Genomic DNA, 23,820 nt, shown 5'->3' on the forward strand with positions numbered 1-23,820 from the left:
TTGCAAATCTAACGAAACTGTATGACCATGTGGCCACATAGCTGGGGCCCCTCCTAGGGCTGTGGAAGGGGCTTCAGCAAATGAGGGACCCTTAACCTTCAGCTTCATTGGCTTCATGATAAATCTACACACACTGGCCTGCTACTATCACTTTGTCCTGATTAAATAAACAAAAGGCCAATTATGAAGCTTTCAGAGGCAAACTAAGGAGTACCAGCTGGCCTGATACTCCTCTAAATGAATTTGTCCTCTAAGAGAATGTGTTAGTTTTTAGAACTTAGAAAATAGAATGACCAGCAGGATAGATGTGTGCTGACCCAGTTCACCCAGTTCCCTTTCGCCTCAGCTCCCTCCCACCTCCGGTTCCTTCCCGCTTATCGCTAAATGCCTCCGCTTCTGTACTTGCTTGCTCTTCCCCAGGTCAACAAGAAATGCCAGTTGCAGAAGTTTGTAACAAACTCCCTTTAAAATAAAAAATTAGCTGAAAGTCGGGGCTGATCTCCAAGAACTGGGGATCAGTCGCTGGCCGGCTTTGCTCTCTATTTGGCTTTAATTTGGCTCTGGTGGTCTCTCGGTTCTCTCGCGCCACAACACGCCCAAGACCAGTAATAGGAGTTCTGTTATTTTCCAATACCCAGAAAAGTGCCAGCAGGAACACAATATACGATGTTGAAGAATAAGTTCAGTCATCACCCATTTGAGATAAATATTATTTTATTTCTATACTCTAATGGTGACATTTGTAGCACAAGTATTCAAATCTCATAAAGACATAAAACCCACATTCAGAGGATGTCCAATGCACTTAGGAGATGCTGGGACGAGCATTCACACGCTGGGCCCATGACAAAGAGAAACCAGCAAGGATTCAATGACACCCTACAGTGGCCACTTGTCTGACAATGTGATATATGGGTGAATTCCAAGGCCAGAAGCCCAGGAGAAGCAGAAGAGCTGCCTGGATTAGAGCCAGTGCAACTGACACAATGACTACCCCTCCCTAGGCCATGAGGCAAGTTTTTCTGTACTGTGTGTCATTCTGACAAAAAAATGAAACAAGATACCACTAAGACCCTGAAAAACCAAATCACTGAGATAGACAGAAATTATTAAAAATTAAAACCAATCCATAAAATACTATCTAGAAACTCTGTGCCTGCTGCCTATCAGTAGCAAAGTTGACAAAAAGAATAAAAATAAGCCCTGGCCGGTTTGGCTCAGTGGTTGGAGTAACAGCCCGTGGTCCAGAGAGACCCGGGTTCGGTTTCTGCTAAGGGCACGTACCTCAGTTGCAGTTTGTCCCCCGCCCTGGTTGGGTTGTGTGGAAGGCAGCCACTCAATGTGTCCCTTTCACATCGATGTTTCTCTCTCTCTCTCTCCCTCTCTCTCCCTCCCACTCTATCTGAACAAAAAATGGAAGAAATGTCCTCAGGTGAGGATAAAAAAAAAAGAAGAAAAGATAAAACTTACCCTAGTAAAAAGCAATAATGGACTCAACTACAATCACTACTAGTTAGCCCATTTCGAGCTCAAAAGTGACTTAAAACCGAAAACTATCATCAGTGAGAGAGACTAAGACTGTAACTTCATTGAGAAGTCAATGTTAACAGTTCATTAAAAGCTTTTTTGATAAAAAAAAAAAAAAAAAAAAAAAAAAAACTTTCCTAAATAGCTATTTCAAGGAAGACAAGCCTAAAAGGCATAAAATAACTTCCTCATGCTCACTGCCGTATTCCAAAAAAGGATGCCAGGGAGAACAGGGTGGAAGAGGCCCCGGCCTCAGGCTTGCTGGAGGTGTACTGGATGACATACTCTGGGTAGACCTGGTGCTTCTCAAAGATGACGAAGATAGAAGGGTCGGACATGCTATTCACACAGCTGTCGTAGAAGATGTTGCTCTGGTCCTCCTTGGCTGGGGGGCGGACAAGGGAGGCACTGCCTCGGGTGAACTCGCCCACCAGCACCCGAGCCAGGAACATTGTGTAGACCTTCGAGTCGGATTTGCTGTAATGATGGGAATATGCAGCATCTCGGGCAAAGTAGCTCCCTGCAAGGACATGCACAGGCTTAGCTGGGCAACGGGAGGACAGCTGCAGCCGGGGACGAGGGGCTCCAGCATTCTGCCAACCAGGCAATGCCAATGGCCTCTGCTGCTCTGTTACTATATCTCCCTCCTGCCCTCCCTCTTTCTCCAGCCTTCCCTCGTGAAGGGTGTCAGAGGGGACACCAACCTGAGACAGAAAAATCCTTTCACATTCTGAATCTGTCACTCAAATCATAAGGCTCTCTGGGCATAACAATACTTAACCCCCAAACCTGTTTCCTCAGCCATTAAATGGGGCTCTCATGCCCAAAACCCCATATATGGAACCACTCTGTAGACACCAGCAGCCCAAAACATAGAATTATGAACTTGTTTAATGGAAACCTGAGTTGGAAGCTGCCACCCTCCCACTGGCTCTCATCCATCCTGACCCCAGTCATCATGCTGGATTAAGGCTAACTGACGGACAACCGATAGAACTGGAGTAGGGCCTGTTGATTTTACTACCGCATCATTATGAAATTTTTTCAGTTTAGCAACTGTGCTGTGATGACACAAAATAATGTCCTTTTTCTTAGGAGGTGTTAAAGGATGAAGGCATATATCTGCCACCTACTTACAAATGGTTCAGAAAAAAAATGGGGGGGGGTGATAAAGCCAACATGGCAAAATATTAAAATGGATGAATCTAGGTAAATGCATGCAGAAATTTACACAGGAGTTTCTAAAATATTATTCTTGCAATTTCCCTATGAGTTTGAAATTACTTCCAAATAAAATTTTAAAATAACCAAGAAAAACACTCAAGTAACCCACCATACAGCTAGAATGACATATTCACGAGTGTTTCCGAGGTGTTCATATTTTTATTCTTACAAAACAGTGCAGGCACAGGATTGGGTAGGCACCCCCTTTCCTCTCCCAGCTCATGCTCACCATCTCCCGAGACCTCCACTCCACAGGGACACAGGCCCATCTCTTAGGGAAGCCAAACCCCAGCCTAAGCAGGACTGCCCATACTAAACCTGGGGTCAGGCTCCTAGCTGCACACAGAGGAGTGAGAGGAAGGGTGCCAACAGCTGGGCATCCCCACAGATTGCTAGGGCCATTCCTCAACATGAACTGGCTCATCAGCTTACAATGCCCCCCCACCCCACCCCATCAGTTGCTTTAAAATGGTTTCCTGGGCCCTGGACAGTGCAGCAGGACCAGTTTCTGCTGATAGAGGCTACCCTCACCCTTACCTTTGCCATAGGAAGTGCCATGAAGACCACAGACCCGCCAATCAAAATTCTGCTGGCAGATGGCATCGACAAAAACAGTGCTGGTGCCATGGAACAGCTGCCTCTCATCTACCACCTTCCCTCCGTTTCTCTTCTGCATCTGCCCTTTTTGCCTAGAATCACAGGAGGAAAATGTGCACTGGAGACAGAGGGTACTTACCACCAAATATAGGCCACCTGACCCAAGAAAATACATTTTATCAGAAGTGTCATGAGGCCAGGTGACATGGATCCAGGTCCATAAGCTCCTCCATGGGCCAGAGGGAGGAAAGCGGGAGCACAGTACCTGGATGAAAATCATAGGGAAGCTTTTCCCTCCACAATTCTAGGCCTCCAGCAGCGACTTGAACTCTCAAAGCAGACCAGCCCTGGGAAGAGAGGCACGCTTCATCCCTACCACCTTGCTTCCTAATGGAGCTTAGCTGGAAGAGCTTGAGGATGCTGCTCAGTGGGGGCGCCTCCATCTCCCCTCTCCCATAAGTTATCCTGATTTCATCACTGGGCCCACCGCATAGATGAGACTGCTCCAACCTTTTGTGGGGACAGGTCAGCAGAACCCCAGGCCTGCCATGGTGACCTGCTGCAAATCTCCTCTCCATATGGACACCTGCCCAAGAACATGCTGGTCCTCAGGCACAAAAATAAGGCCCCTGCTCTCTGGCTATCAATAGCTTTATGTTCTCCAGAGTGTGAGTGGCTTATACTGAACCATCCTGTTGATCTTCAAGGAGGCAGGCAGAATACAAGAATAAGTGCTGGCTTTGTCACTACGGAAGTCTCTATCCTCTTGTCTCTCTGAGGGGACATCCAACACTAAGTATAAAGATGATGAGATAAATAAGAAAACAGGGACACAGTTCCCTATTCCAGCAGCACTGGAAAAGCAGTGGCTGCTATCTGGGATTGTCCCTGAAGCCCAGGGCACGTCTGGTGAGCAGCTACCCTACTATGCACAAATGTGAGGGGACAAAGTCACCAGCCTGCCCAAAGTGAGCCTCTGACGTACCACTGGTAGACTTCCCAGAGAGCCAGGTTCTGGACTCGCTCAATCTTCTCCACATAGTAGTAGGGCAGTGTATGGTTAAAAAGATTGTATATCTTCTGATATTCTTCTGAGGAAGAACTGAGGGTGATCAGCTGCAAGAGGCAAAGATTTTTATTATGTCATCATCAAAGTGTAGAATATAGATCAATCTCTTCCCAAGGCTACTCCTAAAATGCTAGAACTGCAGAAGCGAGCCCAGACAGTGATGATCGCTCTCCCCTTTGCCCCAAGGGGCAGTCTCTTCAGGCACAGAATGTATGCAATTTATGTTCACTGTGAAACCTGCCTGAAGGACAGGTATGGGGTGTTTACATCAACACCATCCTAGGTATCCCCAAGACGTCCCTGCTCTTCTGACCCCACATAAAGCAGAGTATATAGTCTACAAGCCCACAGAGTTGGTGTCAATAAATGTGGAAGGAATACATTTGGTGGAGAAAGGGCAAACACTGCCATGTGTGAACATGGCACAGCAGCGCTGTGTGAACACCCCATACCACAAGCACTGATGGAAAGGCCAGGCTGGCAGAAGGGCACATGGCAACTTAGGAGCGTGGCCACTGCAGCCCTCCTAGCTGAGCCCACCTCTCCCTTAGCCTCTTGCTCTGGGAAACCACACTTCTGATGGGCCAGGAGGGCACCCTGATCAAGGGCAGCCAGCACAGTGACAATGCATAAATTCCCATACTTGCAGCCCAGACCATAAAATCAGCCTCCCTGTTCCCAGTGCCATGAGGCCTGACCCAGTGACAGACCATGTGGGTAACTCTGAAGAGTCCCTTTAGACCACCCCCTTCTCTCACCCCAAGTACAATCTTATAATGGCCACCTCACTCCCTGCCCCAAAGACCCTAATCAGGGCTTGCCATGCACGTCCATGGGTCTCCTGCAACCCAAATCCTGATTCTGGCTTCCCTGCTCCCATCTCATGTAAGCCACCAAACTCCTCTTCCTCAAGTAAAGAAACCAGCCCTGACCCTTCCAGACCAGAGATGGTCATAGGCTCCCATACCTGTCACGGCCACTGCTCAACCCCATGACCAAGGCACTGCACAGCACAGCCCTGACCTCTCTCCTGCTCCCCACGTCTATGCATACCCTCCATCCAAGATATGCTGACACCCCACGTCCTGACCTGGACTGCTTCGCATGTGGTTCCCATCAACCTGTATGTTCTCCCACATCTGCCTGTACAAACATCAGCCATCGTTTAGAATGTGGACCCAGCAACGCCTTCTGTGATCGCCTCAATATGGTCACCTCATCCTCTGACATCTCACTGCTGCTGTCAATGCACCCCACCCATCCACGTCTTGCCTGTGCTACTGGTGTCTGTGTGAGCTTTGTACAGCTCGATACGATGAATCCTCCCAGGGCAGTCATAGTCAGTTGTAAAAGATGGATTGCAACATGCTTGGCAGGCGGCCGCCATGAGAAGCCAGTGTGAGTGCCCCACATAGATGGGGCAGACCTTGGCCTAAGGACTCAACTGAATTCAGCACAGCTCCCCAAGTCTGACAGGCCCTAAAGGAGCTGTTGAATTAAGTGTTCCTTCTTTTGTCTTCTATTATCTACCACCTTCCAACAGAAATTTCCCCTCTAGATGTCACTCATCATACTCAATGGTTTCTTTTTCTTTTCTTGCTTAGTAAAACTAATTTATATTAGCCGAGCCCAGCTTTTACGCTCCTTATTTCTACCCTTTCTGGAATATTTCTTCACCGTCCTCCATCCACAATACATCCTCTCCCCTCAAGACCACAGCCATTTCCTGAGTGGTCTCTAGCCTTAAAATCCCCAAGACCTGGGGGAAAAAAAAAAACAAACCCACACATCTCTCTTCCCTCCTCCCTCACAAGCCCTGGCCTCACAGCTTCTTCAGTGGTGGAGGAAATGGCACAGTTGCTCGTACTCACCTATCTCAAAGAACACTCTCCTCCCCCACCCAAGGCAACACAAAGTCCCATACCTTAAAGCCGGGGTCTGGCAGGGCTGTTGGGTCCCAATGGTCTGGGATGCTCTTTGGGCCTTGAAACTTGACACTGCTACAAAATGTAAACAAAAAATACTGAGACATTTAGTTCTCAGACACAAGCAGACTATCACAGGTGGCCTCCACTAGTCAGTACCACCCATCTCGAGTCTCAATATCTCATTTTGTAAAGCAGAGGGAAGGAGAGAAAGCACTAAAGCACACTATCCACCTTGTGAGAGCACTTTCTTCTTTGCCTAAGTGGCCCAAACTAAAACAATTGAGGCCTGAGGGATCCATTTCTCACCTGTATCCCAACTCCTGCACATAAGGGAGAGAGTCTGATTAAAGCAGCACACACAGACCCCTTAACCATGATTTCGAAATTCAAAGAGCTTGAAACTTGTATTCAAGAGCTCTGAATTATTAAAATAGCCTCAAAGAGGTGCTATTAGCATATAAAAACAAAACTGATGTCAAAACTCATTTAGCAGTAGAAATTTGACTTGAACCGCCAGAGTCTACTTGTGGTCTCTTCTATATCTTTCCTAAAGTGACTATGTTTTTTTTCTCACTCCAGAAATATTATTTACAGGTGTCATGCAATACAAGCAGCACATGATCTTTCTAAAAATAAAAACAAATAAAAGCTGAGTTCTAAAAGACATGTGGCCCAAAGGGTTTAGGAACAAGGACTGGGAAACCAATTCTAAATTATTATTACTCAGTTTCAGAATGCCCTGTTCTTCCTACACTAGATCTACCTTCTGTTTCTGCTGACATGAGACCTTCATCCTAAGCCTCAAAGAACTCCCACAAATAACATTCCTAGGAAAACAGCACAGTTTAAAATAACTAAGCAAGGTCCCATGGGCAAGAATCAGCCAGAAACGGGCCCACAAAGAATTAAATTGTTAAAATTATCAGGCACAGTATAAAACAACTATTCTTTCTATGTTTAAAAAAATAAAACACAAACTAAAAACATATGCAAGCAACAGGAAACTATAAAATGACCTGGAGGAGCTCAAAATAACAAATAGAACTTCTAGAAATAAAAAATACAAAAGTTCAATGGACATGCTAGCAGATCAGACCACCTGAAGAGAGAATGAGTAAGCTGAATGCTATGGGAAATAAAATTCTCCGGAATATGGTCCAGAGCAATAAGTAGACGAAAAATGTGAGGAAGAAGCTGAGACGTAAAGAAGAAAGTAAGAAGGCCTGAATCCGGTCAGAACCTCACTGAAATCCAAAGAGAGGACAGAGAACAGGGTAGAGGCAATCTTCAAAGAGAACTAATGAGATCCACCAACTCACAGGTTTAAGAAACCCAAAGAATCTCCAACAGGAAAATTAAAACACATACCCAGACATGCCATAGTGAGAATCCTTAACACCAAGACAAACAGAAAATCTTAAAAGTAACCAGAGGGAAAAAAGTGATTCAGTCAAAGAAGTGCCAGTTAAACTTACAGCTGATTTCTCAAAAGCAGCAATGAAAACCACTGGACAGTGGAATGACATCATCAACGTTCTAAGAGAAAATAACTATAATCAAAAATTCTATATCCAGTGAAAATATCTTTCAATATTGATGGCAAAATAAAAACATATTCAAACAAAACAGTTTTCCCGCAGCAAAGGAAACCATCAACAAAATGAAAAGACAATACACTGAATGAGAGAACATATTTGCTAATGATACATTTGATAAGAGGTTAGCATCCAAAATGTATAAAGAACTTAGAATATAAAACTCAACACCAAAAAAAACACCAAAAAACAATCCAATTAAAAACTGAGTGAAAGATCTGAATAGACACTTTTCCAAAAAGGGCATACAGGTGGTCAACAGACATATGAAAAGATCCTCAACATCACTAATCATCAGGAAAATGCAAATTAAAACCACCTTGAGATATCACCTCATACCTGTCAAAATGGCTATCATCAATAAATCAACAAACAAGTGTTGGGGAGGATGTGGAGAAAAGGGAACCCTCGTGCACTGTTGGTGGGAATACAGATTGGTGCAGCCACTGTGGAAAACAGTATGGAGGTACCTCAAAAAATTAAAAATGGAACTGCCTTGCCCTGGCCAGTTTGGCTCTGCAGATAGGGCATCAGTTGTGGACCCAAGTGTTGCAGATTCGATTCCTGGCCCCAGTCAGTGTTATGCAGGAAGCAACCAGTTGATGTGTCTCTCTCACATTGATTATCCCTCCCCCCCACAATGGAAAAATATCTTTGGGTGAGGATTAAAAATAAATAAAATAAATAAAAATGGAACTGCCTTATGACCTAGTGATTCCACTCCCAAAGAAAACAGAAACACTAATTCGAAAGAATATATGCACCCCTATGTTCACTGCAACATTATTTACAATAGCGAAGATTTGGAAGCAGTCCAAGTGTCCATCAGTACATGAGTGGATAAAAAAGCTGTGGTAAATTTACACAGTGAATATTACTCTGCTGTAAAAAAGGAAGAAAAATTCCCCCTTTGCAACAACACAGATGGACCCATAGTGTATTATGCTAAGCGAAATAAGCCAGTCAGAGAAAGACAAGTACCATATGATTTCACTCATGTGGAATTTAATGAACAAACTGAACTACCAAGCAAAATAGAGAGAGACTCATAGAGAGCAGGCAGACAGCTCTGGTGGGGGTAGGGGTTAGGAGGGGTGATACTGAGCAAAAAAAAGAAAGAAAAAAGAGAGAGAACTCATGGACATGGACAACATTATGGTGATTATGGCTGGAGAGAAAGGTAGGTGGAGGTATAAGAGGGCAAAGAGGGAATAAATGGTGATGAAAAAAATAATAATAAAATAAAATAAAAAATTTAAAAAACAGATGAATTAAACCCCACCCCCAACAAAGCAAACAAACCCCCCCCCCCCCGTTTCCCAATAGACCTTAATCTAAAAAAATTTGAAAAGACAAAGAAACTGGTAAGAATGTGAATAAATTTAATGAAACATTCATAGTATAAAATAACAGTGCCTCATTAAATTAAAAAAGAAGTCAAGAGAAAGGTAAATGAAATAAACTATGTAAAAGTCCTTGTATTAGTAAACAGGAGGGCAAAAAAATTGACTGACTTATACCTAAGTGAAGAACACATGCTGTAATTTCTAGTGTGACCTTTTAAAAAAATAGCCCTGGCCAGTTTTGCTCAGTGGTTAGAATGCCGACCTGCGGTCCAGAGAACCCGGGTTTGGTTCCCAATAAGGGCAAGTACCGTGGTTGTAGTTTGTCCCTGGCCCTGGTTGGGTCATGCGGGAGGCAGCCACTCAATGTGTCCCTTTCACGTAGATGCTTCTCTCTCTCTCCCTCCCACTCTATCTGAACAAAAAATAGAAAAATGTCCTCAGGCGAGGATAAAAAATAATAATAATAAAAAAAATAGTAATACAATGTATAACTTCCAAACTAGTGGAGGGGAAATAATGAAATTTTTAAAATATTCAAAATAAAGTAATAAAAGAAAAAATAAGGCCCAGTCACATGAATAAAACATTTTCATGGAGGACAGAAGGACAGTAAGGAACTAAACCAGATACCTGATGTGTAAATGCCATTTTGAACTTTCCATTAAACAACTGTGACCCTGTTAACTGTTGGAAACAGAACTTGTTTCTGAAAGTGACCAAACCTCAGATTTGCCTCTGGAGTTATGACAACCAGCTCCTGTCACACAGGTTAGAGGGAAGAACCACACATCACTAAATCAGCATGTATGACTCTCAGGTTACAGAATAGACAGACTGAATCATTCATTTCTTAGGTCTGAATTTGAACAAATAACCACTTTTACTTCTGATGTGTGGGTCTGCTCATGACCCCATGAGGACTAAGAGTGATGACAAAAGAGATCCAGTCTCACCCAGGCCAATTTTTCTCAGTGGTTAGAGCATGGGTCTGTGGACCAAAGAGTCAAGGGTTCAATTCCCAGTCAAGGACACATACCTGGGTTGCAGGTGAGATCCCTGGCTCCAGTTGTGGTCATGCAGAAGGCAACCAATCAATGCGTCTCTCTCACATCGATGTTTCTCTCTCTCCCTCCCTCCCGCCTACTCTATCTAGAAAATCAATGGACAAATATCCTTGGATGAGAATTAACCTCCTCCCCCCCAAAAAAAGAAGAAAGAGAGGGAGATCCAGTCTCAGAAAAAAGACAGATTTTTTCAAACTGTGGCGAGGGTAGGTCCTGGAGAGGGAAAGAATAAAAAATGACTTCCAGCCCTGGCCAGTTTGGCTCAGTGGTTAAGAGGGTCGGCCCACAGTCCAGAGAGACCCAAGTTTGGTTCCCACTAAGGGCACATATTTTGGTTGCAGTTTGTTCCCGGCCCCAGTTGGGGTCGTGTGGGTGGCAGCCGGCCGATGTGTCACTCTCACACTGATATTTCTCTACCCCTCTACCTCTCCCTCTATCTGAAGATGAATGAAAAAAATGTCCTCAAGTGAGAATAAAAAAAAGTGACTTCCAGAAGAAGCAGTCATAGTTGACCAAAAGTCCAAATCCAGAAACAATACATAAAAGAGACTAATACGTTTTAACTAAAAAAGGGCTCCCTAATAGATAAAAAAAGGCTTTTCTATTTAAGAAAAATACCTAAAGGTTCAAAGAAAAATAGACAAAAACATCAATATTCCACAGAAAGAGAAAGGCAAATGGCCCTTACATGTTAGGAAAAAACAGTAAGCCTTACTTATAAGAGAAAGCAAATTGAAATGCACTGATATACCCTTTCCCACCTGTGAAAATGGCAAAAATCTAAGAGCTTGACTACTCTGTTGGCAAAGCCAAGGGAAACTGGCACCTCATGCATTCTGGGACAAGTGCCTAATGGTTCAACCCCATGAAGAGGAACCTGCATTGACCTTTTAGGACTCTAAACTGAAGACCCACCTCTACAATATGAAACAGTACATACACCAGATCATCCTTTGTGGTGTTATAATAGCAAAAATAAAAAAGATCAAGGGCCAGGATCAGAATACTCAGACACAGAGAGTGCTGGGGCACTTAGTTACACAGCCAACAAACCTCGTCAATGCTTTAGCTAGTCTGGGGTTTTCTGTACTCAGCACAGTACACCCCAACTGATACACACAGTAAGTGACAAGTTCCCCAAATACTACTTACCAGGTTTGCTTCACCTTTACATCCTGAGGAGACACGTATTTGGGTCTGCGACAAACCTTTCTAAATGTACCATATACCACGTTTTTCTGAATAAAAACTGGAAGAAAAAAAAAGCCACACAGGATGGCAGTGTTTTATAAACAAATTAAATGGGTTGGTAAGCTAATTCAAATGTACAAAACCCAGAATCAGTCTGTTAAAAATAAGGCAGTTTTACCCATTTCAAATATTCATAAAGAAAATAGGAATCCTTAGGAGACTGGGTTTAATGAATAGATGAATGATTAGTAATTGACATATCAATTATACATGAGTGCTTTTAAATTGTTCCCTCCAATCTTATTTAAACTATTATTTTGCTTAGCAATTTTTCCCAGGTTGGATATAAAAAAGCTTCAGCCCAGCCTGAGACCGAATTATCACATCTTGAGCCAGTGGGGTTTAGAGTTAATATAATAATTTTACTCTTATGACTTTTCTTTCTTAGAGTAAACTGACTCTGTAAGCAGTACCGTATTTCTAAGCCTTATGAAACCCGAACCATCTTTAATAAATAAATTTCTTGTCCCATGCCCATCCCTGAGATCCTCAGATTCATCCTGAGGGGAAAGAAACACCACCTTTTGAGTTGAAAAACCATGACTACTTCCTATGAGTTAAATTACATGTCCTCATTTACCAAGAAAACCTTGTCAAGTCTTACTTTCTGTAACTAGAGCACAAAGATATTTTTTTCATTTAAAAAGCATTTTAGTATTAATTTGTATATATCTGTAACTTATCTTACTGCATTTGTGGTGTGTGTCCCCTATGCTACTATCCAGGTGGTCATCAAGATCAGGTACTCTTGGAGTTCCCCTATGTTCTAATGGGAGTCCATAATCCAGACCCTGCTGCTACAACCCCTTCTGTTACCCATTGCTCAACCTCTCATTGATACTGTTAATTGCCATACAAATTTTATTTACCTGTTTAATGACATTGTGATGAATCTTAAGTGGGCTTTTCACTAGTGAAATTAAAAGTTATTCAAGACATGTGGACTGGCTAAATATATGTGAGAATCAATCCCTATCCTCCCATGGATAGGGCAGAGTGAGGCCTTTTCTCTGACTTACCCTTAAAGAGGATACACCAGGTTAAGCCTCTAAGCAAGCCCTGCCTGTGGGGATTCTGCTTGACTGATGCCAGCTAACAAGTGTCAGAATTCCACCTCTAGAATCTTGGCTTTTGCCTTGAGTGACTCATTTGTGACAAGAGTCCCTAAAAGACAGCCATGTCTTCCCTGATCATACAGACAAGTCATTTGGCTTGTTATGTGTTTCTTAAATGTACTTGCTTCCTAATAATATTTAGTTAATAAATGTGAGTGGCAGATCTGAAACTTGCTTTCATTATACCTAGTAGTGAGGCTATGAGGTAAGAAGTTAACTCATCTCAAGTTTCTTCTTTGACTACTGTTATCTAACAACAAAAAACTGAGTTTACCAAGATGAATTTGAGGCAGTCTGTGGTGAACATAATTTTCCTGCAGTTTGCAGTCAACTTGCATGCATGTGCTCTTACCCACCCTTACCTGACTTTCTGTTCTGCCCCCTGGAAGTGTGGCCTAGGTTGAGAGTGATCAAGGTTGCATCTGACATTTTTTATTTATTTATTTTTTTAATATTCCCCACATATTCTAACAAATATTTCAAACAGCAGCCATCAGATGGGTGATATTTATATAGACTTGATCTTCGGGAAAGTCCTGACTTTTATTATTTTGTATGTCTCTCACTGTCTCTTTTGGGGAACTTGCATTCATCAGACTGGTTTGGTTGGTGTTTGCTTGCAGATGCTAAAGGCTGGTAAGCAGTTCTCACCCAAGAGTAGTAGACACTTTACTATCCCTAGAAGGGTCCAGTGAGGCAGCAGCCATTCTACCTTAAGCAAAACCACCAGTGCTACAAAACCACAAGCAAAAACAACTGGCTAAAAACAGGCAATTATAGTGGCCTTCGTGTAATTCACTAAAGACACTTTGCTGCCCTCTACATAGAATGAAGGGCCACAAAAATAGAGAAAACAGTCAACTGTGTTTCAAAGAAAGCCCACTTTAACTCCCTTTATTTTTTATTTTATTTATTATTATTATTTTTATCCTTACCAGAGGACATTTTTGCATTTATCTTCAGATAGAGAAGGAGAGAAGAGGGGAAGAGAGAGAGAGAAGCATCGATGTGAGAAAGACACATCGAGTGGTTGCCACCCACACAACCCCAACCAGGGCAGGGACAAACTGCATACCCTTAGCGGGAACCGAACCCAGGACTCCCTGGTCTGCGGGATGATGCTCTAACCACTGAGCAGAATTGGCCAGGGCTTTAACTCCCTTTAAAAATGCTGAACAGCCCTGGCCGGTTTGGCTCAGGGGTTAGAACATCAGCCTGTGGACCAAATGGTCACAGGTTTGATTCCCAGTCAAGAGCACTACCTGGGTTACGGGTTCAATCCCTGACCCTGGTCAGGGTCGTATCTCTCACATCAGTGTTTCTTTCTCTCTCCCCCTCCCTTTCTTTTACTCTATCAAAAAAAAAAAAAAAAAAAAAAAATATATATATATATATATATATATATATATATATATATATATATATCTCTCTCCTCAAGTGAGGATTTACAAAAAGAATAAAAATTTAAAATGCTGAATATTCAGAGGATTCAGAGTTTAAAATGTGAAGTTAAAGGCAAAAATAAATCAAACAAGGCTGGACTGATAAATCCATCTGAAAATGGCTTAAGAGAGGTTACAGAAAGACTAAAACTTAAAAATAAAAATCCCCACAAATTGGTCACTGGAAGATCTGGCCAAAGAGTGTTTGGCTTGTTTCTATCTGTCAAGGCAAAAAGGACAAGTCATTTAAGGCCCAGTTTTAGGTTACCACATACACATAAAAATATGCTCCCCAACAACTTTTAATTAATGTATGCATCTACCACATGTTTAACCCAGCAGCCCATTTATGCCAAAGGCGCCTATAGAAAAGATTATATTAATGTTGCCATGCTGGGGAGTATGAGGCAAAGCTGCACAGCAGAACCACTGTGACACTTGTTGGGGACTAAGGTTAATCCTCTGACACAGAGGGACTCGGCTTCTCTTTGATTCTACTAGACTGGCATTATCTGTTTACAGGTCTGTTTCCCCTTCCAGATGGGAACCATTTCAGAGCAGAAATCACCCTTCTTTTTTGTTCCTGGCCCTCAATATGTATACAGAGCTCATCCAGGGTTATGTGGAAAAGGCACAGCCAACAGATGGCCAGGCCTTGCTGGGTGAGGGCAGTGGGTCAGGAAGTACCTCTGAAGTCTAACTCGTATTTGTGTTTTCCAGCCTGGAACTTGAAAATGGCTGCCTGGCTGTCAGACCCTGGATTACAGTATACCAGGTAGGCCTTCTCCAAATCGCTGCTGCTGACTGAGGCTGTGGGGTGCTCCAAGCCCTGCAAGGCAAAAGAAAAACAGACAGTTCACGAAGGCAAGAATCTACAATGACGAAGACAGACACTGCTGCTATCCTTGCCACACTGCAGACAAGCCCACAGTGGTATTACTGTCATGGGAGAGGCATGAGTGGAGCAGGGATATGGCAGGAGAGAGGGGCAAGGAGCAGAAGCCAACACAACTGCTTCCTAAAAGCTGCCTGGGAAAACAGAAGATTGTAAATATATGTGCTGCTAACCAAGATAACCACAGTGGGAACAATGGAGGACAGAGCATTCAGTTACTCATAATGGATGATACAGCATTCAAATGAAAGGTAAACGCCAACACTGAATATCAAATGCTGCTTAACTAGATGGCCTGAGCAATGCTGCCTCTTGTCCATCTAGTCTTATTCCCGCCATCCTTTTATCAGAGGGCAGTCCTCCTTGTTTTCTTGTTTTGATCCCTTAGAGAGCTCTTCTATTTTTTCAATTATCCATTTTGATCTCTCATCCTCATTCCAATTACCTATAGGATATCTAAGATTTCGGGATGGACTGGTCCCAAACTTGTTTACTCTATAACCTTGGCAAGTTATTTTAACCTCTCTGAACTTTAGTTAACTCTATAACAGGAATAATAACATTACTTAAATCATACTCATATCATTATACAATAGTATCATACCATCTGCAGAGGATTGGCAAATAATTAAAATAAGACATTCGGGGCACTTAGCACAGTGCCTGTAACAAAAAGCAAAGGTATTGCAGAAATATCAGGCAGGTGTCTAGACACACAAGTCTGATATTTGAAGAAGAATCCTTGCCTCCCTCTCCTGCCATATCCCTGGCTCCCTTCATGCCTCCCCCAAGAGATATAGAGCTCACTCAAGATGGACACCACTGTCAGAAGAATCGATGTGATCACCACTGCAAACACAGTGTAAAGAATGGGGATGTGGGCTAGACCCTGGGAAACCCCAACATTCACCAAGGGTACTGTAGAAGAAGCCCATGAAGGACATGGGGGAGAAGCAGGAATGCCAGGAAAGTGAGGAAGGAATATGTATCACTCTGGGCAAAGGCTGGAAATGCTATAGGATTTGGCAACTAAGCCTTCTGCTCCTTGTCAATATTTGTACCTAGCTGGGTCCCACCTCCTGAATAGAGACCAGATGAACAGTAATGGGAATAGAAGTCAGATTCTGGCAAGTGGAGAAATAAATGGGGTTCTTTCCTTCCACGCAGAAGGATGGGTTGTTTAGGTACAAAAGGATGAAGGTAATTGTAGGGCTTTTAGATCAAAGCAGAGATCACAGGAAAGGGGATATGTGGAAAAGGTAAACTGACATGAGAAGCCTATTAAAAATAATCCAACGAAAACATAGCTTGGGGTGATGTATCTTGGAGCCCAACACCTCATGGACTTCCAAGTTTAATGCAGGAAACTTAGTGGGCCAAGAACAGTAATTCTTTTATACACAAGATTAGGTTATAGGTTGAATTGTTCTCCCTAATCCCCAGTACCTCAAAAATGTGACCTTTTTTGAAAACAGAGTCATTGCAGATGACCCTAATCCAACTAATCCTCTTATAAGAGGATGGCTATATGAAGACACACAAGGAGAACACCATGTGATGATAAAGACAGATTGGAGTGATGCATCTATAAGACAAGGAACACCAAAGACTGCCAGCAAACCACCAGAAGCCAAGAAAAGGCAAGAAAGGATTCCCTATAGGTTACAGAGGGAGCATGGCCTCTAAATACCTTGATTTCGATTTCCAGCCTCTAGAAATGTGAGATAATAAATCACTGATGTCTAAGCCACCCAGTTTGTGGTACTTTGTCATGGCAGCCCTGGAAAATTAATACAATGTAAGCAATTTGAACCTGAAATTCAGGGGCACATCCTGAGTTCAGGCAGAAAAGAACCTAGATTTTCTGAGAATCAAGAGAAAACTGGCAATTAGCAGAAAACTAAGAAAGAAATATAAATATAAGATGACACCAGAAGTGTGTGGGAAAGGAAGGCCTAGAATGGACAGGTCACTCATGAGGTAGTCCTGCTGATGGTACAGACTGAGACCATGCAGGTAAGTCAGGAGATCTGGAAATCTTTGGGTGTTTTGATGACTCCCTCCAGAACAATCCTTGTGCCCATTGTTTGGAAGGGCTCCTCCATATGAACCGTTTGGAGGAATCACTTGCCCTCTTTCTATCACACTTACTTGTTTACCGTATTCCTGCCAAGAACCAAGGTCATCATTCCAGTACCAAATCCACTCGGTGGTGAGGATGAAGTGTGGCGGTTTGGTGACCGAGGAGGCTGTGGAGAGGCGGCGAGCCCGGGCAGTGCCAAACTTCATAGAGTTAAAGTTCAGATAATCAGAATGAAAGATACTGACCAAATCAGCACATAGGATCCTGCAAAAGAACGTGAAAGGTACACTTAAAATTTCACCAGCCAAATGAACATAGGCCCCCAGCTTCCATCCATGGTCTTCCAGACACTCAGCTGGTAGATGTGAACATAAATGTGACATGCATATTTTTTTTTTTTTTTATCCTCACCCGAGGATATTTTTCCATTTTTTGTACAGATAGAGTGGGAGGGAGAGAGAGGAAGGGAGAGAGAGAGAGAAACATCGACATGAAGGGACACATCGAGTGGCTGCCACCCGCACGACCAACCAGGGCCGGGGACAAACTGCAACCGAGGTACGTGCCCTTAGCGGGAACCGAACCCGGGTCTCTCAGGACCGCAGGCCGACGCTCTAACCGCTGAGCCAAACTGGCCAGGGCGACATGCATATTTTTAAAAAATGTTTCCAAAGAGGGGAGGGGAGAGCTGCTTTTTAAGATCTGTTTTTTCATGCAAAAATAAAATCAAACTCGTTATCATGACATTCTTTTCACTGCACAGAAAATGCTGGTTAAAAAATTTTTAATGCACTGCTGAGGTGGTAAGAAAGGGAAATCCTTAGAAGCCAAAACAACAATAGTTAACATATGCTGAGTGTTTACTCTGTAGGTGTGGCCCTGCTGACACCTTGATTCCTCAGTTCTAGCCTCCAGAACTGTGACAGAATCAATTACTGTTAGTTTTAAGTCACCAAGTTTGTGGTAAACTTTTAAGGCAGTCTTAGGAAACTATTATACCTGCCTTTAAACTCATACCTAACTTCTAAATCGAAGCAGTGTAAGCTAGAAAACAACAGAATAATCTTTGAGGAGTTTAAATAAAATAACCAATAAAACACTCTTTCAAGAATGAGAATAAAATAAAGACATTTTCAGACAAACAAAAAAACACATTTGCCACTAGACTCTTAGTAAGGCAACGTCTAGGAGATGAACTTAAAAAGGAAAATGATCCAAGATGAAATATATGGCAAAAGAATGTGGAGCACAAAATAAAATGATAAATGTGTAAGTTGAAGCAAATATTGACTATATAAAACAATGCTAATTTCCAACTTCTGGAACTAAAAGAATAGAAGCAACATGTACATAGCATATCTTATATACCTGGCACTTTTCTGAGTGTTTTACATATACTAAACTCTTTTAATTCTCAATAATCCTTTGATATAGAAACTATTTTTATCTACTTGACATATGGGAAAACTGAGGCACAGAAAGGTTAAGTAATTTGCCCAAACTCAAACAAATAGTAAATAAATTTGAATAGCACTACCCCAGAATTCACATTTCTTTTCTAGTTGGAGAGAATGATTAAAAGTATACATTAGCTTGAATTGTTCAAGTTTGCTAAGTTAAATAACCTGTTTAGGTTTCTAGAGTAACCAGTAAAAGAACATATATTCAGTACATATTAGTAGACCAAAAAAAAAAAAATCAAATGAGGAAAAGTGTCTAAAAGAAAACCAAAAAGAGAAAAGAAATACAGAAAAAGGTCATAGAGCAAAAAATCAAGGTGGACAGTAAACATTAACTCAAATGTGATTTTCCGGGATTTCCAGTCAACATGGCAGTGTAGGTAAATGTGGTACTCGCCTCTTCCCACAACCACATCAAAATGACAACTGAACTACAGAACAACCATCATTCAGAACCTCCTGAAATTGAGCTGATGGAAGTCCTACAATTACAAAATGAAAGAAGCAGCCACATTGAGACTGATAGGAGGGGCGGAGGTGCAGACAGGCAAAAATCAGGAGGAAAACCTCGGCTGGGAAGGTCCACTCCTCCCATTCCCACACCAGGCACCCCAGCTCAGGGTTCCAGTGCCAGGAAGAGAAGTCCTCATAACTTCTGGCTGTAAAAACCAGTGGGGGCCCTGGCCGGTTTGGCTCAGCAGTTAGAGCATCGGCCTGCGGACCAGAGTCCCAGGTTCGCTTCCTGTTAGGGGCGCATACCTCAGTTGTAGTTTGTCCCCACCCTGGTTGGGGTCATGTAGTTGGCAAACAGTCGATGTGTCTCTCTCACATCGATGTTTCTCCCTCTCTCTTCACCCCTCTCCCTCCTGCTATCTGAGGAAAATGCAAAAATGTCCTCAGGTGAGGATTAAAAAAAACAGTGGGGATTGAGGCTTCTAGAGTCCCAGACAGTTCTTCTTAAAGGGCCCATACAGATTTACTCAAACCCCCACCCTACAGGCTCCAGCCTGGGGAAGGCAGCTTGAAAGGCACCAGAGATATATGGAGAAGAATTGAATTGTTTGGCATCAGGCAAGAGCTGGAGAGGCAGCTTTCTCCTGGACAGACGTGCTGTCAGAGGCCGTTGATCCTTTGGTGAGCCCTTCCCCAGGGCGGCAGGTGGCAGCCATATCTGGGACTCCAACAACCTGGCTCACACTGGTTGCCCCGCCCTGGTGATTCTCTGAGGCCCTGCCCCACCCAACTTTTGGGCCTACCTAAGCTGCTCCCAATGGCTTTACCATAGGATTGGCCTAACTTGGATCCTGCTTCAGATTTTCCTAAAATCTCTCAAACAAGCAGCATCTGGTCTCAGTGAGCACCATACCTCTCATTAAGTCCCCCAGGCCTGGCACTAGAAACAGCCAGCCTTGGTTCACAAATTGGCTTTTCCTGGGCACCCCCAAGCCCAGCACAAGAAGCAGCCATCTGCAGATCACTTTATAGCTTATGCCTGGTGGCTCTAGGTAGAACATAGGCAGTGGCTGACCTTGGCCCAGAGCTAGCACACCCAGCGGGCAGCTTCAGACTACATCGAAACACCACCACTCAACCACCTCCACAAGTGACACACTCAGTGAGTGAACTCAGTGGGTACCAGAACCCTGCTGAAGTAAGTCTTGCTCTGTGTGGTGGGCCCCTACACAGCTGATCCTCCAAGGGAGTCAGAGGCCAGTGGGCACAGCCAGTCCTTGCAGCTGATCAGCCTGAGTAAATCCCTCCTATCGACATGCCAACAGCAATCAAGACTCAATTGCAACAGAAGGGTGTACAGTCCATACTAAGGGTGCACCTCGAGGGCCCAGCTGGGGTGATCAGGGAGGCTGTGCCACTGGATCCTACAGCACACCTACAACAATAGGCCACCCTACAAAACCTAGGAGATATAGCAATGCTACCTAATACATAGAAACAAATGCAGGGAAGCAGTCAAAATGAGGAGACAAAGAAACATGTCTCAAATGAAAGAAAAAAACAAAACTCCAGGAAAAGAACTAAACAAAATGGAGATAAGCAATCAATCAGATGCAGAGTTCAAAACACTGGTTATAAGGATACTCAAGGAACTTAGTGAGACCATTAACAACATAAAAAAGGACCAGTCAGAAATAAAGGATACACTAACTGAACTAAAGAATAATTTATATAAAATCAATAGTAGAGTAGGTAAAGCCAAGGAGCAAACCATCAATTTGGAATATAAGGAAGTAAAAAACACCCAATCAGAACAGCAAAAAGAAAAAAGAATCCAAAAAATGAGTATAGTGTAAGGAGCCTCTGGGACAACTTCAAGAGTGCCAACAGTAGCATCTTGGGGGTGCCAGAAGGAGAAGAAAGAGAACAAGAAATTGAAAACCTATTTGAAAAAATAATGACAGAAGACTTCCCCAACCTGGTGAAGGAAACAGACATACAAGTCCAGGAAGCACAGAGAGTCCCAAATAAGATGAACCCAAAGAGGTCCACACCAAGACACTTCATCAAAATGCCAAAGGATAAAGACAAAGAGAGAATCTTAAAAGCAGCAAGAAAGTAGTTTGTTACCTACAAAGGAGCTCCCATAAAACTGTCAGCTGATTTCTCAAAACAAATTTTGCAGGCCAGAAAGGAGTGGCAAGAAATATTCAGAGTGATGAAAAGCAACAACCTACAACCAACATTACTCTATCCTGCAAAGCTGTCAATTTAGAATCGATGGACATAAAGTGTCCCAGACAAGAAAAAGCTAAAGGAGTTAGTTCATCACCACCAAACCAGTATTGTATGAAATGTTGAAGGGTCTTCTTGAAGAAGATCAAAAATATGAATAAAATGGCAATAAATATGTATCTATCAACAATTGAATATACAAACCATATGAACAAGCAGAACAGAAACAAACTCATAGACACAAAGAATTTTTTGTTGATTGCCAGATGGAAGGAGGTTAGGGGGATGGTTGAAAAAGATGAAGGGATTAAGGAGTACAAATTGGTTGTTAGACTGATGAACCTCAAAGGGAAGGGGGTAGTAAGGGCGGGAAGAGATAAACCAAAGAACTTCTATGCACATATGCAAAACCAATGCACAGAGACAATAGTGTGGGGAAGGCAGGTGAGGGGTGGGAGCTGGGAGGAGAGGGCAAAAATGGGGGACATCTGTAAAACATCCAACGATAATGCTAAGTTAAAAAAAAGTTAATTCAAATATATAAGTAATAACAAGAAATGCAAGTAAACTAATGTTTAATTAAAAGACAGACAGTCACCATGGCCAGTTTGGCTCAGCGGCTAGAGCGTTGGCCCGTGGACCAAGGAGTTGTGGGTTCGATTCTGGTCAAGGGCAGGTACCTTGGTTGTGGTTTGGTCCCCAGCCCTGGTCGGGTCATGTGGGAGGTAACCAGTCGATGTGTTTCTCTCACATCAATGTCTCTCTCTCTTTCTCTCTCTGTCTCTCTCTCTCTCTCCCTCCCTCTGTCCCGCCCACTCTATCTGAAGATAAATAGAGAAAGTGTCCATGGGTGAGGATTTAAAAAAAAAAAACAAAAACAGATTGTCAAACTGAAAAAATAAGTTCTATGATGTCTACAGGAAATATATCTAAAATATAAGGACAAAAAAGCTTGAAAGTAAAAGAATAGTAAAAACTAAAAGTAGCTGTCACGGCCCAGTTGGTGTGGCTCAATTGGTTGGGCATCAACCCATGCATTGAGAGGTTGCTGGTTCGATTCCCCCTTAGGGCACATGCCCAAGTTGTGGGCCAAATCCTCAGTCGGGGGCATGCAGGAGGCAGCCAACTGATGTTCATTCTCATCAATATTTCCATCTTTCTTCCCCTCTCCCTTCCTGTCTCTCTAAAATCAATAAAGAAAAAAATTAAAATAAATAAAAGCAGCTGGCATAGTTATATTACTATCAAACAAACAAAACAAATCTAAAGCAAATATAACTACTAGAAACAAAAAGCATCCACTTTACATTGCTAACAGGCTCAAATTCCTAAAGGACAGAAAAATGTTAAACCTGTAAATGCTTTACAACACTATTTAATACATGAAACAAAAATTTATGGAATTACAAGGAGAAACTGACAAATTTATAGTGTTAACATACCTCTATGGGTAACTGATTAAAGCAGCAAAGAAATCAATAATGATATAGAAGATTGGAACTACGTAATTAATATACTTCATCTAAACTATATCCAAAAAACTTTTAGCATACACATAACTTTTACTTAAACTGACCATGTACTACACTCATAAAGCAAGTCACAACAAAATTCAAAGAATCTGTTATTATATGCTCCATACTTTCTGACTACAATGAAAAGAATTTGAAATTAAATAAACAAATTTTAAAATACACTTAGAAATAAACCATGAGATCTCATAAAATATGAGATCAAAAAAGGATAAAAGTTGGATCTTCAAAAAAAAAATTAGTAAAATTAATAAATCTCTACAAGATCAATCAAGAAAAACAAGGAGAGGGAGGCAACAGATCAGTGTTTCGCTCTCTCTCTCCCATCCTCCCTCTCCCCCACTTCCCTTTTTCTCTCTAAAATCAATTTTTAAAAAAAGAAGTGTAAAAGGTACACAATTAAAGATTCCATAGACACAAGTAACCTTATGACAATTAGTTTGAAAATAAATAAAATGAACAAACTCCTAGAAATAAACTTACCAAAATTGACTCATGGAAAAATAGAAAACCTGACTGGTCCTATAACAATTATCAGAAATTGAGTCAGTAGGTTAAAGTCTCCCCATGAATTAAACATTAGGCTTAGACATTCTTATGATCAATCATTAAGGAAAAAAAGAAGTCTAATTTTCCATAAATTTTTTTCAGAGAACAGAAAAGGAATCATCCCAATATCATTTTCAGAAGGCTAGAAACTTCTTAAGATAAAAAAACTAGGGTCCTGTTGGTGTGGCTCAGGGGTTGAATGTCAACCCATGCACCAAGAGGCCGCATGTTTGATTCCCGGTCAGGACACATGTCCAGGTTGTGGGCCTGATGCCCAGTGGGGGGCATGCAAGAGGCAGCCAATCAGTGTTCTCTCTCATCAATGTCTCTCTCTCTCTCTCTCTCACTTCCTCTCTAAAATCAATAAAGGAAAAATAATAATAATAATAAACAACTAGGCAAAGCCCTGGCTGGTGTAGCTCAGTGGTTAGAGGGTTGGTCTCCTGCACCAAAGG

At 42.4% G+C, this 23,820-nt stretch overlaps 1 protein-coding gene across 1 annotated transcript in view; it reads right to left on the reverse strand.

Annotated features, from left to right (window-relative positions):
- Nucleotides 1-1,644: 1,644 nt before the first annotated feature.
- PARP12 (poly(ADP-ribose) polymerase family member 12) overlaps nucleotides 1,645-23,820 on the reverse strand; it is a 42,897-nt gene continuing 20,721 nt past the window's right edge. Inside the window, exons 6-12 of the mRNA XM_036246954.1 lie at nucleotides 17,205-17,400; nucleotides 14,846-14,987; nucleotides 11,503-11,599; nucleotides 6,342-6,417; nucleotides 4,334-4,464; nucleotides 3,289-3,440; nucleotides 1,645-2,047 (exon numbers count right to left, since the gene is read on the reverse strand). Of these exons, the coding sequence (XP_036102847.1) occupies nucleotides 1,722-2,047; nucleotides 3,289-3,440; nucleotides 4,334-4,464; nucleotides 6,342-6,417; nucleotides 11,503-11,599; nucleotides 14,846-14,987; nucleotides 17,205-17,400 (1,120 nt within the window). The 3' untranslated portion in view covers nucleotides 1,645-1,721. The remainder of the gene's footprint in view (nucleotides 2,048-3,288; nucleotides 3,441-4,333; nucleotides 4,465-6,341; nucleotides 6,418-11,502; nucleotides 11,600-14,845; nucleotides 14,988-17,204; nucleotides 17,401-23,820) is intronic.

The sequence above is a fragment of the Molossus molossus genome, unplaced genomic scaffold (assembly GCF_014108415.1).
Source record: "Molossus molossus isolate mMolMol1 unplaced genomic scaffold, mMolMol1.p scaffold_m16_p_7, whole genome shotgun sequence".
Lineage (NCBI taxonomy): Eukaryota > Metazoa > Chordata > Mammalia > Chiroptera > Molossidae > Molossus > Molossus molossus.